This window comes from Rhinolophus sinicus, linkage group LG10 (assembly GCF_036562045.2).
Source record: "Rhinolophus sinicus isolate RSC01 linkage group LG10, ASM3656204v1, whole genome shotgun sequence".
NCBI classification, from domain to species: domain Eukaryota; kingdom Metazoa; phylum Chordata; class Mammalia; order Chiroptera; family Rhinolophidae; genus Rhinolophus; species Rhinolophus sinicus.
This window is the reverse complement of record NC_133759.1, coordinates 43,944,831-43,963,269: the sequence shown is the minus strand read 5'-3', so window position 1 is coordinate 43,963,269 and position 18,439 is coordinate 43,944,831. Positions and strand designations below refer to the sequence as shown.

Genomic DNA, 18,439 nt, shown 5'->3' with positions numbered 1-18,439 from the left:
GTTTGTGCATAGTTATGTGCTCAATGAACGCTTGTTCATCTCTCTAGTTAACCAGTATTGACTTTCTACCACCTATATCATGTATCCCACCCTCCTGGCTCATTCCTGTCCCGTCACACTGGCTTTCCTTCCCATAGGAGGCCTTTATACCTGCCATTCCCTCTGCCCGGATTTCATGGTTGGCTTCTTCTCCTCACTAGAACCCTAAAGGTCCCTCACGTCTTAGTCACGCCCTTGGAGAGGTATCTCCTTACCATCTTGGCCAAAGTAGCCCTGCCCCTCTCCAGCTATTCTCTATTCCCTTTTAATTAGTTTCTTGGCATTATCACTACCTGAAATTATATTATGTATTCCTATGCTTGTTTATTTCCTTGCCCTTCTAATTGGTCATGTAAGCTACATAGGGTGGGTATCTTACCCATCTTGTTCAAGCCTATATTCCCATTGTCCAAAACAGTGCCTGCTATGCACGCTGAAAAAAATATTTTTGGGGTGACTGGTTAGCTCAGTTCATTACAGTGTGATGCTTATAACACCAGGGTTGCCAGTTCGATCCCCACATGGACCAGTGTGAGCTGCGCCCTCCACAAGTCTAGACTGAAACAGCTACTTGACTTGGAGCTGATGGGTCCTAGAAAAACACACTTCAAATAAGTAAAAGTTTAAAAATATTTTTGGAGGAATAAATACATGAATAGACGGAGACACAAATTAAGTGCTGGGGACACCATGGTTAGCTAACGCCAAACGCTATTTCCTTCATGGCGCTTACTACAATCCCGCAGTATTAAACTGACTGACGGCCCAACTGTATTCAGTGCTCAAAGCACAGAGCACTGGGGGTTGGGTGGGAGTGAGGAAGGAACTAAAATGGTTCTGTCTGTGCCCTCCCTGCTCCTTGGCTTTCCTAGTTCCTGGGTCTTCTCACCACCACCACCACCACCCCTCCCATCCCCCAACACAGAAGGCTCAAAAGACAGCACTCAGAAGAGCAGCTGTTCCACAGAGCATTTCCCTCTCGGAAGCACAGCAGTGATAGGAAGTCTTCCAAGATGAATCAGAATCTCATTTCCTAGGAGAACAGCCTAGCACCTGTTGTGGAGAATGCTGAAAACACTGCCCCCCAATCGCGCTTACCATATAAATTGATGTATCGGATGCAGCTTTCAACTACAAGGGGTATAGCTTGTCCCGAATCCTTAAGAAAAAAAAAAAGCAATGTGAGTTGTATTGGACTTGGCAACCACCACGGAAAACAGACATTGCAAACACAGATTATAAACTCAAGCCAGAGTATTAGTACCATCCAATTAGTAGGAAAACAAGCAAGGAACAGCTAATTCTAAAGTCTCCACAAACAGTTAAAACAGAAAGTCTTCAGTTATGTGCAGAAAAAGGCATAGCTATGATAATTTTAAAGAAATGCTCTTCTTACTCAGCTGGGAAGGAATCAGGGCTCAGGAGGCTTGATGGGCGTATCTGGAAGGGGAGGGAACCCACCGCAGGGAGGGGGCTGGAGTCCGTCAGAGTTCTCTGTCTCCCACTCCACTTTGCCCCAACTCAATCCTACTCTCCCAGTGCGCATGGGTGAAAAAGCAGGACCAAGGCCTCCTAGGACTGCAGTACCTGATGCCAGAATTAAGAAGAACACACTATGGGAGAAGCAAGACTGGCCCCAGTGGTCCTTTAGAGCTCTGAGAAGGAAAGACCATTTCTACTCATGATATTACGACCTAAACATCCAGACAGATACTTTGTTTACAAGCAAACATGTTGAAAGCAAGTGTTCTAGAAACAGCTAATGTCAGCCCTTGACCATTGAGTGGCCGATCTTAGACTAAAAGGCTGAGTAAGATGCAGTTGGAAACACGGACATCTGGGTTATGAATGTACTTTCAATTTCATTTTCCTAGACGGGCCCATGGCCATAAAGGGCTGGGCAAGGGGTAATTTTCATTTGGATTCTATGATTGGTTGGCCTCTATGCTTTTCAGGTCAGTAAAGAGCACAAAATCTTTTTTAAACATTCTTTAAAAGGGGCCAAATTAAATTACTAGCCTCCTCAGAAGGTGAAAAAACAATAAGGCCTATGTAATATGCTCTTATAAAGGGACAGAGAAAAACCATGAATTTGGATGTTTTTGTGGCTCTCCACACCCCCACCTGCAAATTCTTTTCTTGATTAACGGTGGTCAGGAAAAGAATAATAAAACAGACCCACTGGCAACAGGTAAGGTGGGCCCTGTCCTGGAAGTCAGTACTAAAGACAGGTTCGATCCAGCTGAATGGGGCTAACGGACCTTTCTAGTAAATACCTGGTTCCTGGTTCGAGCATTTCTTCTTCCTCTGATAACAAAACATAAACAGGCAGCAGAGCAGGAGAAAAAGAAAAGATTATGCAGGAGTAAGATCAGTTAGAGTAAGCAGATCCTTCAGAGTCCGTGAACGCCGAAATGAAATGGCAACCAGCAAAGGTTCTGGGGAGACTGCCAGCCAGCCTGCCCTGAGAAGGGACCACTGGGTCTCAGGGCCTCACGGGAGCTCTGGACCCTGCCCCAGCCAGCCTTCCAGGGTGGCTGCCTTGGACACCGGGTGACGTGGGGGCCTCTTTCAGTCCTTGTCAAAAAGCAGCAGTGGTGCACACTGAACCCTTTCCTCATCCCATGTCTGGTTTCTCTTCAACACGGGGGCTCTTTCTTCACCAACGGGCAAGAGCCCTTCAGGTTAGCCCAGCTGCCCACACAACGGAGGGACACACGCCCTCATGGCTCTACTGTAACGCTGTCCCTGCCGTCCAGCTCAGGAAGCCTCCTTCTTGGCACAAAGCTAATTTTACCAAGATCGTGTTTATCACTTGCTCTCTGGATAGGATCCAACAGGATTCCACCTGATTCCAAATTCCAAACAGCTTCTCATGCTTCCTTACCAAACACACTGGGTAGTTTTTCCTGGGTATCCGCGTGGCTTTGCTCTCCTTCCTATCCCAACCCTCACGTGAACACTGAGCACACCTCAGGGAACCCAAAAGCTGAGAAAGGCCCAGAGGAGGGAGGCAATAGAGAGTCAGAGTGCCTTCTCAATCGTGCCTCTGCTGTCACAAAAGCCACTGAAGCTGCCCAGTTTCAGGGAGCCCTGTCTGTTCTTTCTTCCCATATGTGCAGTGGCTCAGGCTCTAGGGGGCAGGGGGGATGCGTCCTTGTCCCTCTAAACCATCCTAATCATGGAATCCCAGTGATGTGATTTTATGGGAAAACTTTTCACAGGTTTGGCATTTCAAAGTTGGGGATGCTTAGTCCATGCACAATGTTTGTCCAGATAGCATGTGACTCATAAGAGAAAATTAAATTCTGTTCACACAGGTTGAAGGACTGACTATATTAGACTGCCTTTTCATTTCCTGAAAGTTAACAGTCCTTGAGAGTAAGAGCCAGTGCATGCAAGTTGGTAGGTGCACTGCCTCGCTCACACTAGGCGTGCAGAAGAGTTTGCTGAACTGCACTGATAGTATATGGCATAAGTACTGTGTGACTATACAGAAATGCAATCGTTTAACAAACGTAACTTTTTCTTCTTCAGTCCGATAGTCCCTGAGGAGGCTATGCACTTATTTTAACAATGAGCCACTGCTCAGTGTTCTGGGTTATGCCTGTTGGGGGCCTCTTTTCAGGGCAGGTCCACCAGCCTTAAGCTGCATACACCTCTTGCCATTTTGTTCCCCGGGTGGCACTGCAAAGCTGAGCTTTGAATGGCGCTTCTCATTCCAAAGACCAGGGTGTCCATTCTAATACAAAGCTTGGCACCACTGACAAGGGACATGCTGCAGGCTCTAAGGAAGACTGACACGCTGAAGCAATAGCTGCCTATGTCCTTAGAAAAAGAAAGTGACTGCCCAAGGTGACTACTTCTAAGGGGCCAACCCTCATACCGTTGAAGAAATTCTGATGGGTTTGACGGGAGGAATAAAGTAGGAATACTTGATAATCACACATGCTGGGTAGGAGTGCTCTAGTAAGAGACTCTTTCATTCAACAGAACACCGAACTTTCAAATGCTGTCAGAGAAGAGTCAGCTCCTCACTGATAACCCATTTTCAAAGAGCTGAGCAGATCAGAGGTGTCCCTGTCTCTGAGCCTTCATTCATTCTGTTCCCCCTTCCAGGGACTCCTCTATGCTCCCCTCCTCCACTGTATTCTTCCTCTTCCTTCAAAGCCCTGCTAGAAGCCTCCTGGGCCCTGCTACTCAGAGCTCTTCTTGCCCTGAACTCTCACAGAACTTATTTCCATGGTGAGAATTCACGGAGGGCTCATTTGAATCGCCTTCCACTTTCAGCTTTCTGTGTTGAAATCCTCCCAACTAACACTATAAGCTCCATGAGGGCAGGGAAAATAGCTTACATGCCTTTCAGTCCCCGCTCAGTTATGGAGAGTGGCTTTTCTGAGGGCGAGGGTGAATGAGAAGAAAGCCTTGGCGGAGAGACGAGGGAGGCTAAAGAAAGAAGGACCCTTTTGACATGGCCCCATCCTCCCATGACCTGTTGGATGGCAGTGTGCACTCGGGGTTACCTCCAGACAGTACCTCTACCCCGATGCACCCAGCAGCACCCCTCCTTTTGGGACCCTCCAAGCCTCAGTCCTCTGAGGTATTTTAAATTTAGCAGCTCTTGCTGTTCCCACCCCTGGGAAGTCTTATCTTGTGCCCTCCTGTTCTACTTTCCCTTTGCCCCACGGTCCCTTCCCCAGAGCTCCGCCCAGAGGCAGACAGTCCTGAGACCCAAGCTGCGGTGCCAATTCCTCCCTCTGCTGCAAGTGCTGGGCGCACCGTGTGAAGATGGGCAGCCTGCACCGCTCCAGGCTCGTCAGCCAAGCCCAAGAGCCTTCACGTCTCTCCAGATTGACACCAGGCTTCCTTTCTGCAGAAAGCACCTTCATTAGACGGTAGTGGGCTCTGAAATAACTGGCAGGGACCTTCTCTCCTTCTCCCCCTAGTGTTACGAGTGCATCTCCTCCTCTTCAGTCTCTTCCCCACCTGCTGCCCTTTTCAACTCCACCGTCATCTTAATGTGCCTGAGCCATTCTATCTGACATGGCTTGATCCTATACCCTTTGCATCCAAGAAGCAAGAAAGGGGAAACTCACCTAGTGGAAACGTTTTTGTTTTTAGTTTAAGATGTAAAGTGTTAACCTGGAATTCTAAAGGGACAGCCTTAGCTCTTCCTTCTCCCAAACTGCCTAACAAGAAGCAAAACTAGGTAGGAGGGTTTTCTCTCAAACAAATTTTATGTGCTTCCTTTGCTGGTATATTATTAACTAAAAAAACAAATAAATAAAAAACACATATAAAAATGTGCTTTTGCCCTCAGGGATTTTCTTTTTGTTGCTTCCAGCCAATCTCCTCTTGGGCGTGAAATGAAGTAGGGGGGTTCTCTAACTGTCCCTCGAGCTAGTTAGGACCACAGTTTCTGAAGCAACAAAGCGTGGATGCCAAGAACCAGTGCGCTGGCACTGCAACCCCACTTGGACTTCACCGGATTTCTTCATGATCTTAACCTTGAGAATCACGGGGAGGCACTTAGCAGCAACTGGTCAGAGATAAAAGAAGCTCTGATTAGAAGCCCTCACTGAAGCTAAGTGCAGGCTGCAGGGCGGAACTAGCTCGCCATAGGGTCTGGCTGAGGGCACAGATTGAAAGTTCCAGTAGGTTGGGGCAGGGCTGTCGGCCGAGGGGAGGAGAAGAAAGGCTGCCATTACATCGGGGGCATTCGCGGACTCTGTGGCTCCCCAGCAAGTACCTTAATGAACGCTTCCATACAGCCGTTAAATAGTTTATGGCTACACACTGAGAGAGGCCTAGGTCTCCTCATTTTCTGTGGTTTAGGGGGAAGACAGGGGGGCCTAGGGGAAAATGGAACAAAAGAAATCAAGAAAGCAACCAATGTAAACATACAACTGGGAAAGATGCTCTGTAAACCCACAACTGGAGAAGAACACAAAATGCAAATGGAGCCCCTGAACCCCCAGCACCTTGGCGTCCAATGCTCCATCTGAAGTCCTTTGGATGTTTAGGGGGTCTTAATTTACCCACAATGTCAGGCAGGAGCAACACTCATATAACACAAATGCATTCTAAATCATAGGAAGGAAACAGTACATGCCCAAGAAACGGCTGAAACTCCAATCAGAGGCTGTCATCCTGCAAAGCTGACCAGATGGAGGGGGAATCAGGGGAGAGAGATGGAATCTATAGCCTGAGAAAGCAAGAGACTTCCAAAGATGATTGATTGGAAGGGTTAATTTTCATTATTTTGGCTTAAGTTCATTACCAAGTCTCAACTCCCAATGTACCAGGGCACTGATTTTCCTAATGCCTCTTGGCATTTCAAATGCACTTGACTAATCTTTATTTCATCGATCTAAGAGCCAGGCAATTATTATTCTCATTTTTGAGATGAAGAAACTGATGCCAAGAGGGAGGCTGCAGCTTCTTTGGGGTCCTGGCGTAACCAAGGATGATTATACCCTGTTCTTTAGTCAAGTACACTTTGATTAAAGTGCTTCCAAAGCCATTACCACACTTAACATCAGCTCAACCCTGTATAGATGGCCTCATTTTAAAAAGGCAAAAACTGAGGCCTAGAGAGGGGAATGGGCAGAGCGAAGCCCCAAACTCAGGCCTCTTTGGCTCTAAATCCAAGATTTTTTCCCACCAGGCCAGTCATGGAGCCTTCGGGCACTTCTCCATCTCCAGCCAATGACACACCCTTCCCATTAACCCTTGCCAGGGGACCCAGCGGGCCAGGTTGAAAGTGTCTTGCTTTGCTTTAGGATCTCCATTCCCTGTGCTCCAGTCTTGGCTACAGGGAGAGGAAACCACACCACAGTTCACCAGGGACAGTGAAACAGCCACAGACACTGGACCAGTTTCCAAAGTGGCTCACCATGCATATGCCTGTGTTGGCTTATTTGCTCATCTTTCATCACCCAAGTTGGCGTGACTCAATGCTGCCAGCCTTCCAGGGCAAAGGGCTCTGAAGTTAGGAGGAAGGCCCCTCACCAAGAGAGGCAGTTCATTTTCAAATGGCTTGGTTCGCAATTTGGGGAGCAACAAGTGGGGACCCAGTCTGGCACAGATAATGTCCACACATGACAAGCAAAGACCTAGTCCCCCAGGTCTGGATTGATTTCTATGACTGGGTAAGCAACCTTATAGACTTTGGAGCCAATCAAGGTGAAGGAGAGTCATGCTGCTTCTGCTCACTGGCCTCATTGTACATGTCTCCTTCAGTAGGCCAGCCATCCTGGAAACTCTAACCAACTTCTCCTCGGCGTTTGAGTACTGAGCAAATGCTGCTAGCTCCAGGACATGCATGGGCAAAGACAGAGTTGAATCCAAATATCATGCCACCCAAACACTGGAACCAAAATAACAGCACAGACCAATTAAAAAAAAAAAAAAAAAACAGGCAAGATGATTTCAAGCCCATCTTGGCTCTTTCGTCAATTTGGTTAGCTAAGTCCGTGTCATTTCTTTTTCGTAAGTTACTTATTTTTTGAGCATGTGCGTATGTGGGAGTGATATTTCTTACAACAGATCTGATTTTGAATTTCCAAATGCCAAAAGAGAGTGCCAAAATGTGACATAAGGTCATAGATTTTGAGTCTTGGAATTAAGAATAACTTGAGGATAACAACTTCGCCACCTTGTTTTCATAGCATTTTGGGTGATTGTTTTTTACCTTTCTCAGATTATTTGCTTACCTCATGTTGCATGATACCCTCACTACAACCCCGTGAGGTAGGCAAGAATTAGTAAACCCATTTTAGACGTAAGGCAAATGAGCTGAGGAGAGATTAAGAAACTTGTCCAAGGTCATGGGAATAGAATTCAGCTCTTCCTACTCCAGGTTCCGGTGTGAGTGTGAAATTTGGAACTTTATTTTATCACAGAATATCCAGCAATAGCGTTAAATTATCTATTAAATTCCCATGGCCAGCAAGCACAGAGACCCTTAATGCAGGACACCCAATATCAAAAAGTCTTGGTGCCCAATGGATGGGTTTCCTTAAAATAAGTCCTAAGGATTTTCTTTAAGTTTACAAAATGTAATAAAGGGAAAATAAGATATTTTTTCCCATTTCTCCTGCCCAATCCAGAAAGCAAAGGACTGTTGGAATCACACCAGGGTTTCTTTCTTTGCGTGGTGCTCTGTGTACTGACGAATCTCTGACAAGGAAACGTAGCTATCCCAACTTTGCATGACATCAAATCGATACCGACTTACTGAAATGCTGGGTGGGGCACAAAGTGGGGAGCAGGGGGGCAGCTCAGCCAAGGAAAGTGGGGCAGCCTAAGCCTTCCATCTCTTCTGCTGCTCAGTTGCACAGCAAAAAGGAAAGAAAGAAAGAGAGGCAGGGAAAACAGGAACGGAGAAAGCCACGGAGAGGAAGAAAGAGAAACCAGAGACCAATGTCCCCTTTCTGCCTTTCAACCAAGATAAAAGTTAACATACATTTGCAACACAGGAATTGGCCTCAAAACTTTTCTATGACCAAAAGGACAGTGATTAAAATCTCCTCTAATCAACCCAACAGACATGGGTGTCAATGTCCAAAATAGCAGCCATATTGTATTTCAGTGGTGGTCAGACTCTCGAAGGCTGTGCATTGGGTTGCATCTGTTTGGGCAGAAATCTCCAGTGATTTCACCTCTAATTCAAACCATGGGGGAAAATCAACCTGGGTTAGGGTAGCCAGTCTTTAGTTTGAATATCCATAATCAAACCTCATGTTTGCATCTGGCTTTGACATTTACCATCCACTCTTCAAGTGCAATATTGTTTCTGTTCAACCTAAATTACAGAGTTATTATAAATTTGGGCTATTCTAAGATGAGGGTCTTAAGTGTGAGAAAAATACAACGTGTTGCAGCCCATGTGCAAAAACTGGTCCATCTATACGAGGACAGCAGAAACTTGCCTGAGGGGACATGCACAAACGATTGTCCACAATGACACTGTGTGGGGGAAACTATGGAAGACACAGAGAGCCACAGGATAGAGTCATCTCACCCAGGGCCTTTCAGATTAATTTAAAAACCATTTCCAAGTTGACAATTCATTGTACACGTTAAAAATGATTTTTGGAAGGAAGGGGAAGCTTTTAGTTTACTAACCCAGTAAGCTCTGACCCTGGCCAAGGGCCAGAGTACAGATGGCTGCACTGTATCTAAGTGGGAGGTCTGGTCATCCTAGTTTGGATTTCCCAGGCCCTGGGTCAAAGAGGGCGTGGAAGGCAACCTCTCAGTGGACCTTATTAAAACAAAATAAACAAACAAACAAAAAAAAAACCCTCAACTTTTCCCTGAGGTAGGCCCTGGGACATAGCCAAGGATTTCATTACAGATCTCTCCTGCGACCTGCTGGAATAATCTTCTCCCACGTAGGTTCTAGGAATTAAGAGGAAGTGAAGGACGGCTCATTTTGTCCCCCATCTGTTTCACTAGTTGCAGACTTTGGTGTAAAATGTGGCTTCTGTTGTTTTGGTACTATAACAACACTCTCTTGCCAAAATCAATCAATCAACCAATCAATCAATCAGGGATTTGTTTCTAAAAGGTTCTTAGAAAGTGACCCTGCACACCTGCTTGCCTGTGTGCTGGAAGGACCTCATCAGGCATTAGGAATCATCCTGACGTTCCCAGATTGCTGGGTCCAGGAGAACAGTTGCACAGGCTAAGCTTCCAGAGAGCTCTCAGTCTCTGTTATCCTGGGCCCCGCAAACTGAAAACCTTAGAGGTTTTTTCTAAGCCTCTTCCCAGCCAACTCCCTTCCCGATGAGGAGAGGGTTAAGGGTTCATCCTCCCTCTTGTCAAGTATGACAGCTTTCCAGGATTCGGGGTCACTGAGAAGAATTTGTAAGAGGATGTCATCGGGTTGCTGGGCCCAGAACGAGGCAAAAGGTAGCTCTCAATTGCCACCTGATGGAAAGTGCAGGCCTCTGGACCACAGCCGAATGCATGTCGGGCAGTGGGAGAGCTATTGCGGGGAACTCAGAAACAGATGGGCTCTAAGAACAACCTGGGCAATGACAGGGCTGCTTATGGATCTACAGTCTCTGAAAGGAGAGGGAAGGCTCAGTTGCTGAAAGTCAGCCTGTCAGCTATCAGCTGCTGAGTGGAAAGTGTTCACTGGCTCTGGTCTGCTCAGGGAAAAGCGCAAAGGGAAATGAGCAAGCTGGAGAGAAAGCAGAAGTTGCCCGTTTGTTATTTTTCCCAGCAAGGGACGCCCCATCAGTCCATCCAAGTGCCGCTGAGGTCCAAAGCCAGGGTCCGGGCAGTAGGGTCATCTGCCCACGCTTATGTGGGTATGCGCATGCGTATGCCCAAATGTGTGCAATTCCAGCCAAGTCCAAAGCCTGGGCAAATGGGGACCCTGGGCTGGGGCTTCTGCCTCGGCTGGGCAGTTTGCTCAGCAGTCATATAACAGATGAGGAGAGAGGTCAACAGCTACCCCACAGCCTCTGGTCTCTACTGGTTGCCCTCTGCCACGCTGCAGTATATATTACTGTCCTACTTGATGGATAGTGCAACGGAGTGGGGGGACACCCCACTGACACACAGCTCTGAAAGCCCCCTCCCCATCACCAGCCTGGAGGTGGCCTGGCTTCAGTCTAAGGCAAGAACTAGTAGAGCAGCTGAAACAGCACATTTCCCTTCCCGCTCAGCGCAGCCACCCCCCCACCCCATCTCGGGACAGTGGTGAAGAGCTGTCCCCCTCTAAGAATACCCCAGGCTGTCTGAGCTCTCAGCAGTGTCTGTCTTCCCCCACTTCCCTCCTCTCCTGCTCTTCCCATCTCATCCCACTCCCCACATCAGGGCAGCAGGTGAGAGAAGCAAGATCCCCAGCTCTTACCTGGTTGTGCCACATTCTGCTCTCTCCCCTACAAAGTAAAATAGATATTGACGTTTAGTTGTTGTTGTTTAACCAGAGAACATTCATCTTTTTCTAAAAACAGTAAAACAACTGGTATTAATTTTTTGTGAACTAGAGAACTGAATCATGCCTAAGGTATGGTCTGTTGGGAAGAAGTGCCTCTTAGTAAATCCGCAGCACCTCCTGTTAGTAGAGCTGTCTTCACATACATTGCATTTTTTACATTATTTTCAGTTGTTCTCACACTACAGCCTGCCAACTGCAGCAGAATCACCTGGGGCCCTGGTTAAAAACAGATTTCTGAGCTCTCCCATGAGCCTCCTGAATCAGTATATCTAAGAACGCAGAAATCTGCATTTTTAATTAGTTTCAGGTGCACAAAACAATGTAATAGTTAGACATTTATCATTTATATCCCTCACACAGTGACAAACCCCTCCCTCATGCACTACATCAGCCATTACATTTCCAGTCTCTATTCCTAATGTTGTACTCCGCTTCTTGTAACTATATATGTAAAATTATAGTTGACATTCATTATTGTTCAACTTCAGCTAAATCTGCATTTTAACAAGCACCCCAGGTAATTCCTTCTAGCATACCAGAGCCAAATGACTCATGCATTGCTTTATATCAACAATGGTTTATGGAGCATCTGTCACATGCCTGGCCCTGAAGGGTACTAGCCACAAGACTCCTTCTGGTTGTTCCTCAACCTTGCTACCCCCCTCCCACCCCCCTCCCTTCATTCTCAGCTGAAAACCTGCTCACTTCCTTCAGTGGAAAAGAAAAGTTATTAAGACGGACCTCCTGTGTGCCTCCAAAAGACCCACCACCTACCTGCACCCACCCACTCACCAGCTACCTCCTGGTACTCTGAAGGAAGCACCTGGCCTCTGCCAAAGCCCAGACCTTCTCCCTGTGCTCTGGGTCCCACCTCAGGGACTCTGTTCCTGCAAGTGCCTTCCGTCTCTCGAGCATCACCAATCTCCCTTCCAGATCATTTCCATCAGCATACAAACATGTTCTGGATATGTATAACCTAGCTTTTAAACCTCCCCTGCCCCATTTCACCAACTACACCCCCACTTTCTGAGCTCCCCTTTTACAGCAGAACTTCCTGAAGGAGCTGTCCAGAGTCACCATAGGTCTTCCCCTCTCCCCATTGCAGTTGGCATCTGTCCTCACCACTTCACAGAGACTCCTCTGTGTGGCTGAATCCAGTGTCTTCTCTGCTCTTATCTGACTTCTCAGCACCCGTCAACTCAGTTCATTGCTCCCTTCTTCGTATAAGGCTTTCTCCTCTTGATTGTCATGGCTCCACACTTTCCAGGCATCCTTCCTGCCCTACAGGCTGTTCCCCAGTTTATCCTGCCATCCCTTCCTCATCTGCCCAATCTCTAACCTCCAAATGTTGGAATGCCCCCCGGGTGCAACCCCACATCTCCTCTTTCTGTGAACCTTCATAAGTGATCTCAAACGCTTACTGAGGACCTCCTAATCTTATCTCCAGATCGTAACATTTCCCTGGAATTCCAGAATATCCACTGTCCTCTTTTTTCAGTTTTAACAGCTGTATTGAGGTATAATTTACATATCATAAAATTCACCGATTTGAAATGTATAATTCAAGGATTTTTAGTTACTGTTCAAAGATGTGCAGCTGCACCCACAATTAAGTTTTAGAACATTTCCATCTCACAAGAAAGACACCTTGTGCCAAATGACAGTGCCTCCCTCTTCCCACCTTAAGCCCCTGGAAATCACTAATCCACTCCCTGTCTCTATAGATCTGCTTATTCTAGACGTTTCCTAAAAATGGACTCATACAGTCTGTGGTCTTTTGCATTTGGCTTCTTTCACTTGACATAACGCTTTGGAAGTCCATCCATAGAGCAATGATTTAGTACTTCAGTCCATTTACAGAGCAGTGGAGAACCTCTAGGTCAGTGCTGTCTAACAGAATACAATGCAAGCCACAATTTCTAGTAGCCACATTACAAAAAGGAAAAGAAACAGGTGAGATTAATTTTAATACTATATTGTATTTCACCTGATATATCAAAAATATTATCATTTCTATATATATATATATATCAATATAAAAATGAATAAGATACTTTGTATACTTTTGGGGGGAACTAACTCAGAAATCTGGTGCTCATTTTATACATCTCAATTCAGACTAGCTATTGAGCTTCCAGTGCTCAATAGCCACATGTCGCTGGCGGCCACCATATTGGAGAGCAGAGCTCTAGGTGCTAGAATCCCATCCAGCATTCATACGATGGGACTTTTTAGAAGAAAAAGCAAAACATTTATTTTCTCTACAGAAAACAATGGCTGAATGAACTGAGGGCAGGAAGAGAGTAATAGAATTCTGAACATAAAACTTGGAGTGAATGAGCAAACAATTTAATTCCTGGCTAAAGCCACAAGCAGTTGCAAGAGTGACTGCAGTTGGTTGCATTGGAGTCAAAGACCAAAGCAAGAAAGGAGAAAAGTTAGTTAAAACTAACTTCTGCTTCACTTGATTGTGTATCTGGGGTGTGGGGCAAATTCCCACCAGACACCAATTTGAGGTAAATTCTCACGTAGACCCAAGACCCTGAGTTACAGCCGCTGGCAACCCACGGGAGGGGTGAGCCCGTGGCCTGCACTGAGTATAATGCACACCGTTCCCCTCAGGGCTGCCGTCAGCTGTGCAGCTCTGACTCACAATGGGGACCGAGGAGGAGTTGCCTGCGGACATCCTCTCGTTCCAAACCGTCCCGTCCTCCATGTGCTCACTATGGTCCAGGCACACCTGCCTCCTTTCAGTTCTGCCTCATCACATTCCTTCCCACCTTTGCCCATGCTGTGCCCTCTGCCCCACTCTTCCCCCAGTTTTTCACGTGGCTGACGCCTTCTCCTTCTTCAGGTTCAGCTTAAATGGCACCCCCCAGAGGCCTTTCTGATCACCCAACCTAGAGCAGGTACCCCCATCACTCCCTGAGCCCCACACACAACTGTTCTCTATCTCAGCCCGCTCGTGGCACTTACCATGGTTATAATTCTCTATTTAGTAGTTTTACTGTTTGAAGTGTCTCTTCTCTAAGAAGGCAGGGACCTTATGTCTTGTATACACGGTACCCCTAGTCCTGGCCAAGCACAGTGGGCAGATGAATGGACAGATGGGCAGGGAAGGAAGAAGTGGGGAGGGAGGAATCAAAGGGTTTCGGTCCTGCAGTGACATGCCAGCACACGGGAGGCAGACTTCCCTCTGACCAGGAATCTAACCTATGCTTTTTCAGCTCTAAACCACCTTCTACTCTCAAGAACCCCATTACCAACATCTTTTTGAGTCTAGTCTCACCTTCTAACAAATATCACAAATCAAAAAATGTTCTGCCCTTTCTATTGTGAGACCTGTTAGGATTGAAAAAATATTTTATAGTTGGTGGCTCAGTCATTTTCTAGAAGGTCAGACTGTCTGGTCCTGGTGGACATTTTGCTCTGTAATGGGCTATTAAATCTTGGCCTGAAAAGGTTATGTCCCATCTCTTTTATAGACAATGCACTATTCCTCCTTGAGGGACTTTAGTAAATTGAAAAATCACCCATAGCTCGAGTGTAAGCCCTGGAGCTTACAGACTACCCAGAGCAATAAAAAGGTCAGAGATCTCAGACTCAGAGATGATAAAGGAAGAATTCTCTGGCCAATAAAACAACATAGCAACAGCCAAAGGCCTACAAGGATGGGAGCTCTTGTTCCCAAGACGTGGCAATGATATCACTGTAACAAAAATGCCAATTTGAGGGGTACTGAGAAGTTTTTTGACTTGTGTACCTGGGGTCAGTCATGTTCAAAGTGAAGGTGACCCAAAAGTTTTTGTTTCTTCTAACTTGTGGTTTCTTTCAGCATTGCTGGCAAGAGTACTTGAGAGAAATTGAGGCATTCAACATGATACGTTATTTCATTTAAAAACAAAACAAAACAAAAAAAAACTTGTGTCTTTTCGGTCAAAATATTCCACTTGGCCTCACATTTCTCACCTGTTTTCAAAACTCCCAGCTTGTTCCTTGCCATACAAAATAGCCCTCAGATGACATAAAAAGGCCATTGATGCAGGTATAACCCTACCCTGGCCCCATTCTTAGAAGGGCTTTCTACTGAATGCAAGAGTCAGCGTGCTCAGGTAAGGTGAGTCATCTGTCAGCACTCGGAAGAATGAATGAGCCCAAATTCTGAAACCTCTTTGGCCTGCTCATTCCATGACCCCCTTGCCCAATGGGCAAGCATTTTATCAATCTAAGTCAGTAAAAATTCTCCTGCTTGCAAATTCCCCCTTTTCACCCAAGACCCTAAGAATCCACATATGCCTGTATCGTGCAAGGGACATACACAAATGACTAAAGAGTTGGTCTCAGCTTCAGTTTTTTTCAGTAATTCCGTAACTTGTTAACTTTAGTTAATAAAAACTCACGAATAGTCACTAATTATGACAAGTACACCATACTAAGGTAAGATGTTAATAATAGGGGAAATTGGGCATGAAGTACTCAGGACCTCTGCACTACCTTTGCAACATTTCCATAAATCTAAAACTAATCTAAAACCAAAATTTTACTAAAAAATTTCTCCCAGAATTGACTAGTCTAATAAGACCAGTATCAAAAGAAGCACACGAGGCTTTTCCATGGCTGGCTTACTAGAAAACAGGACTACGGCTATTCCAATGGCTCTTTCTTATCAGCCCTTATACTTTCTGAAGCTGCGTTTTCCTGCAGTTTTGGGTTGCTATTTAGCTCAGAACTCAGAAGAAGGACTGGTAAATCACATCTCAGAGCAAGGTGTAGCTGAGGGCTAAATCCACTTGGAAGACCAGATGAGTCAGGAGTTATGCCAACCAAAACTAATTAGTATTATTTTACGAAGGCCATTCAGGGCAGGGCAGTCATAAAAGATTGCATCTGAGAATGCTCATGGAGGAGCTGGAGAGAAGCACTTTCTCATCTGGGCTCTTACTCTTTAGAAAAACATCTAGTTTTCTACATCCACGGCATCTGACTTTGAAATTATAAGTAGCCACGGACTCACAGGGACCTGCCTTTTGTTACATGGCCCATGAGAAACAGCCCCCCAGCCCTCGGCCCTGCGACTATAAAAAGCAGTCTTTCTCTTTAATGTTAGTCGTGGAGACTGCCTCAATCACACGTTCACCCGAACTCCTCTCTAGGACTTTCTGTCTCTTCCTTTTTGCTCCATTCTTGCAAAAAGGTTCGCTCTTTGTTACCCACACTCCTGCATGGCCCCATGCACCTAGCCCAATACTGACGTGTCAGGATAGGCAGAATGTAGAGGGGTGGGGGCAAATGAAGAAAAGGCTCGTTGCGACTCACTCTTCTCCACTCTGACCCCCCAGTCAATGAGTTGTGACAAATGAATATACCCATGTACAACCATCACCCAAATCAGGATACAGAACTTTTCTATCCCCCCCAACATTCCCTAGCTCTCACCAGCTAGAACAGAAAACTAAAGTATAGTGATAGAGATCAGACCCGTGGTTGCTTGGGGTGGAGAATAGGGGGACCGGCTGCCAAGAGGCACAAGGGAACTTTGGGGTGATGGAGACGTTCTATATCTTGATGGGAGTGGTTATTATTCCTGGGTGCATACGTTCATCAAGACTGATTTCTACACATAACATGGGTGCATCTTATTGTATACAACTTATATGTCAGTGAAATTGACTGAAAATTTTCCATTGGGATTAGTTGTCAAGCCCTAGCTATTCATCTGTGAAGCTTTTCCAGCACTCCTGGGCCCGCGGTGATCCTTCCTCTTCTGACTCACAGCCCTCAGAGTGTGTCCTATGCATTTGGTAGTTCATCCAGTACTTCTGTGCAACAATGCTATCGTTACTTGGTTTTTTATGAATTCATGAATTGTCTCCCGGCTAGATGCTACGTGCTTTGGGGCTGTTTCCTCTAGTGCACAGTGCTCATAAATGCCAACCATCTGCAGATCCTGGCAGCCTGCTTGATAGTTGCCAAGTGGACAGTGTTAGGGAGATGTCGTGTGGCCAGAGCACAGTCACGAGGCTGTGTACGCTAAGAGAGAAGACAGTGAAGGGCCCGAACACGCTCTGGGCGCAAACACCTGACAGCCCGTGAACGCCAGTCCCATGCCCCATACAACTTATCCTGTAACACTCTTCCTGCCCCCAAAATCTCCTGGGTGACCTCTAGGCCTGCCTCAAGTTGTCACCTTGGGATCGACTGGCATCGTCACCTTGTAAATTCCCTTCATCTCTCTCCTGTTGGCCCCCTATTTCCTGGGCCCCCATGTGTCCTTTCCTTTTGGCGGAGCACATCCTTCCGTCAGCAGCTCTTTCCTAACAGGACACAGAGTATATGTGAGTGCGGGGCTAATGGTGGGGCTCCAAGCAGTGCCCAGCAGCTTCATAAACCCCAGGTCAGTCCTCCCCTCATAGCCTTGGCTCAGACCAAGTCCCAGGTCACCAGGACTTGCCATAAACCATCCTTGGCCTTGCGTCCTAGTTCATGTTCTGGTGACCTTTCCATTCAACATTCACTGAGTGACTACGAATTGAGTGCTGACTGGGAGCCAGGCACTGTCCTAGGCACTGGGAATAAAGTGGTTCTAGGCACAAAATTAGCAAGGAAGTCCCTGCTCTGGTTGAAGATCCGATCCTGTTCAGGATAGGCGCATAACCAAAGACAGTAGCCAAGTAAATAGTAATACACAGGGTGATGTCACATGGTGATGAGCGAGATGAAGAAAATCAAACAGAGAGAGTGTTGGGACCGAGGTGGTGATTCCTTGAGGTCGGGTGGCAAGGAGAATCTCACTGAGGATGTGCCATCCGTGCTGACAGTGGAAGGATAAGGAGCCATGTCTACAGAGCTCTGGGGTAAGGGCATTCTGGGCAGGGGGAACAGTACGTGCAAAGGCCCTGCAACAGGAATAAGCTCAATGTGTTTTGAAGGGAAGAGAGGAGCTGAGTGTGGCTGGAGCACAGTTAGCGAGTGGAGAATGTTACATGATGAAGGCAGGGAAGTAGGTGGAGGTCAAATAACACAAGGTCTCGTGTGCTCTGAGAGCAGCTGGGTTTTATTCCAACCATCACTGGAAGCCTTTGCGTAGTTTTAAGCCTAGTCCTCAGACCCCTCAAGGACCAAACCCTGCCTTACACATGGATTTTCCTTCTTTGGACCTAGGATTCTGGGCAGGCACTCCAGTAGTATTCCTAACAAAGAGTATCTGCTGAAAAGCATCAGTGTGGACCCGTGTCCCTGAATTCTCACCCCCTACTTATTGGGGACCCCTGTAGCACTCTGCCTTGGACCTTCCCCCACAACCTAAACCAACGTTTGTATTTCCCCCTATTTTCTGCAACCAGGCCAGACCCCTCTCAGCATCTGTCCCAGGGCTATAGACTAGACTGCAATCGCCTGCCCAGTCCTAGAAGGTGGTCCCAATACCAGGCCTTGTTCTGCCAAGTG

At 46.6% G+C, this 18,439-nt stretch overlaps 1 protein-coding gene across 9 annotated transcripts in view; it reads right to left on the bottom strand.

Annotated features, from left to right (window-relative positions):
- Window positions 1-18,439, bottom strand: part of SRGAP3 (SLIT-ROBO Rho GTPase activating protein 3) — a 247,311-nt gene that overhangs the window by 43,510 nt on the left and 185,362 nt on the right. For 5 of the 9 annotated variants that reach the window (XM_074313048.1, XM_019748291.2, XM_019748295.2 and 2 more), the window contains 4 exons: window positions 10,907-10,934; window positions 8,279-8,365; window positions 2,316-2,346; window positions 1,138-1,198 (listed from right to left, as the gene is read on the bottom strand). In XM_074313048.1, coding sequence (XP_074169149.1) covers window positions 1,138-1,198; window positions 2,316-2,346; window positions 8,279-8,365; window positions 10,907-10,934 — 207 coding nt within the window. Of the gene's footprint in view, window positions 1-1,137; window positions 1,199-2,315; window positions 2,347-5,788; window positions 5,892-8,278; window positions 8,366-10,906; window positions 10,935-18,439 lie in introns of all 9 variants that reach the window. The other 4 variants (XM_019748293.2, XM_074313049.1, XM_019748294.2 and 1 more) reach the window with 3 other exon arrangements.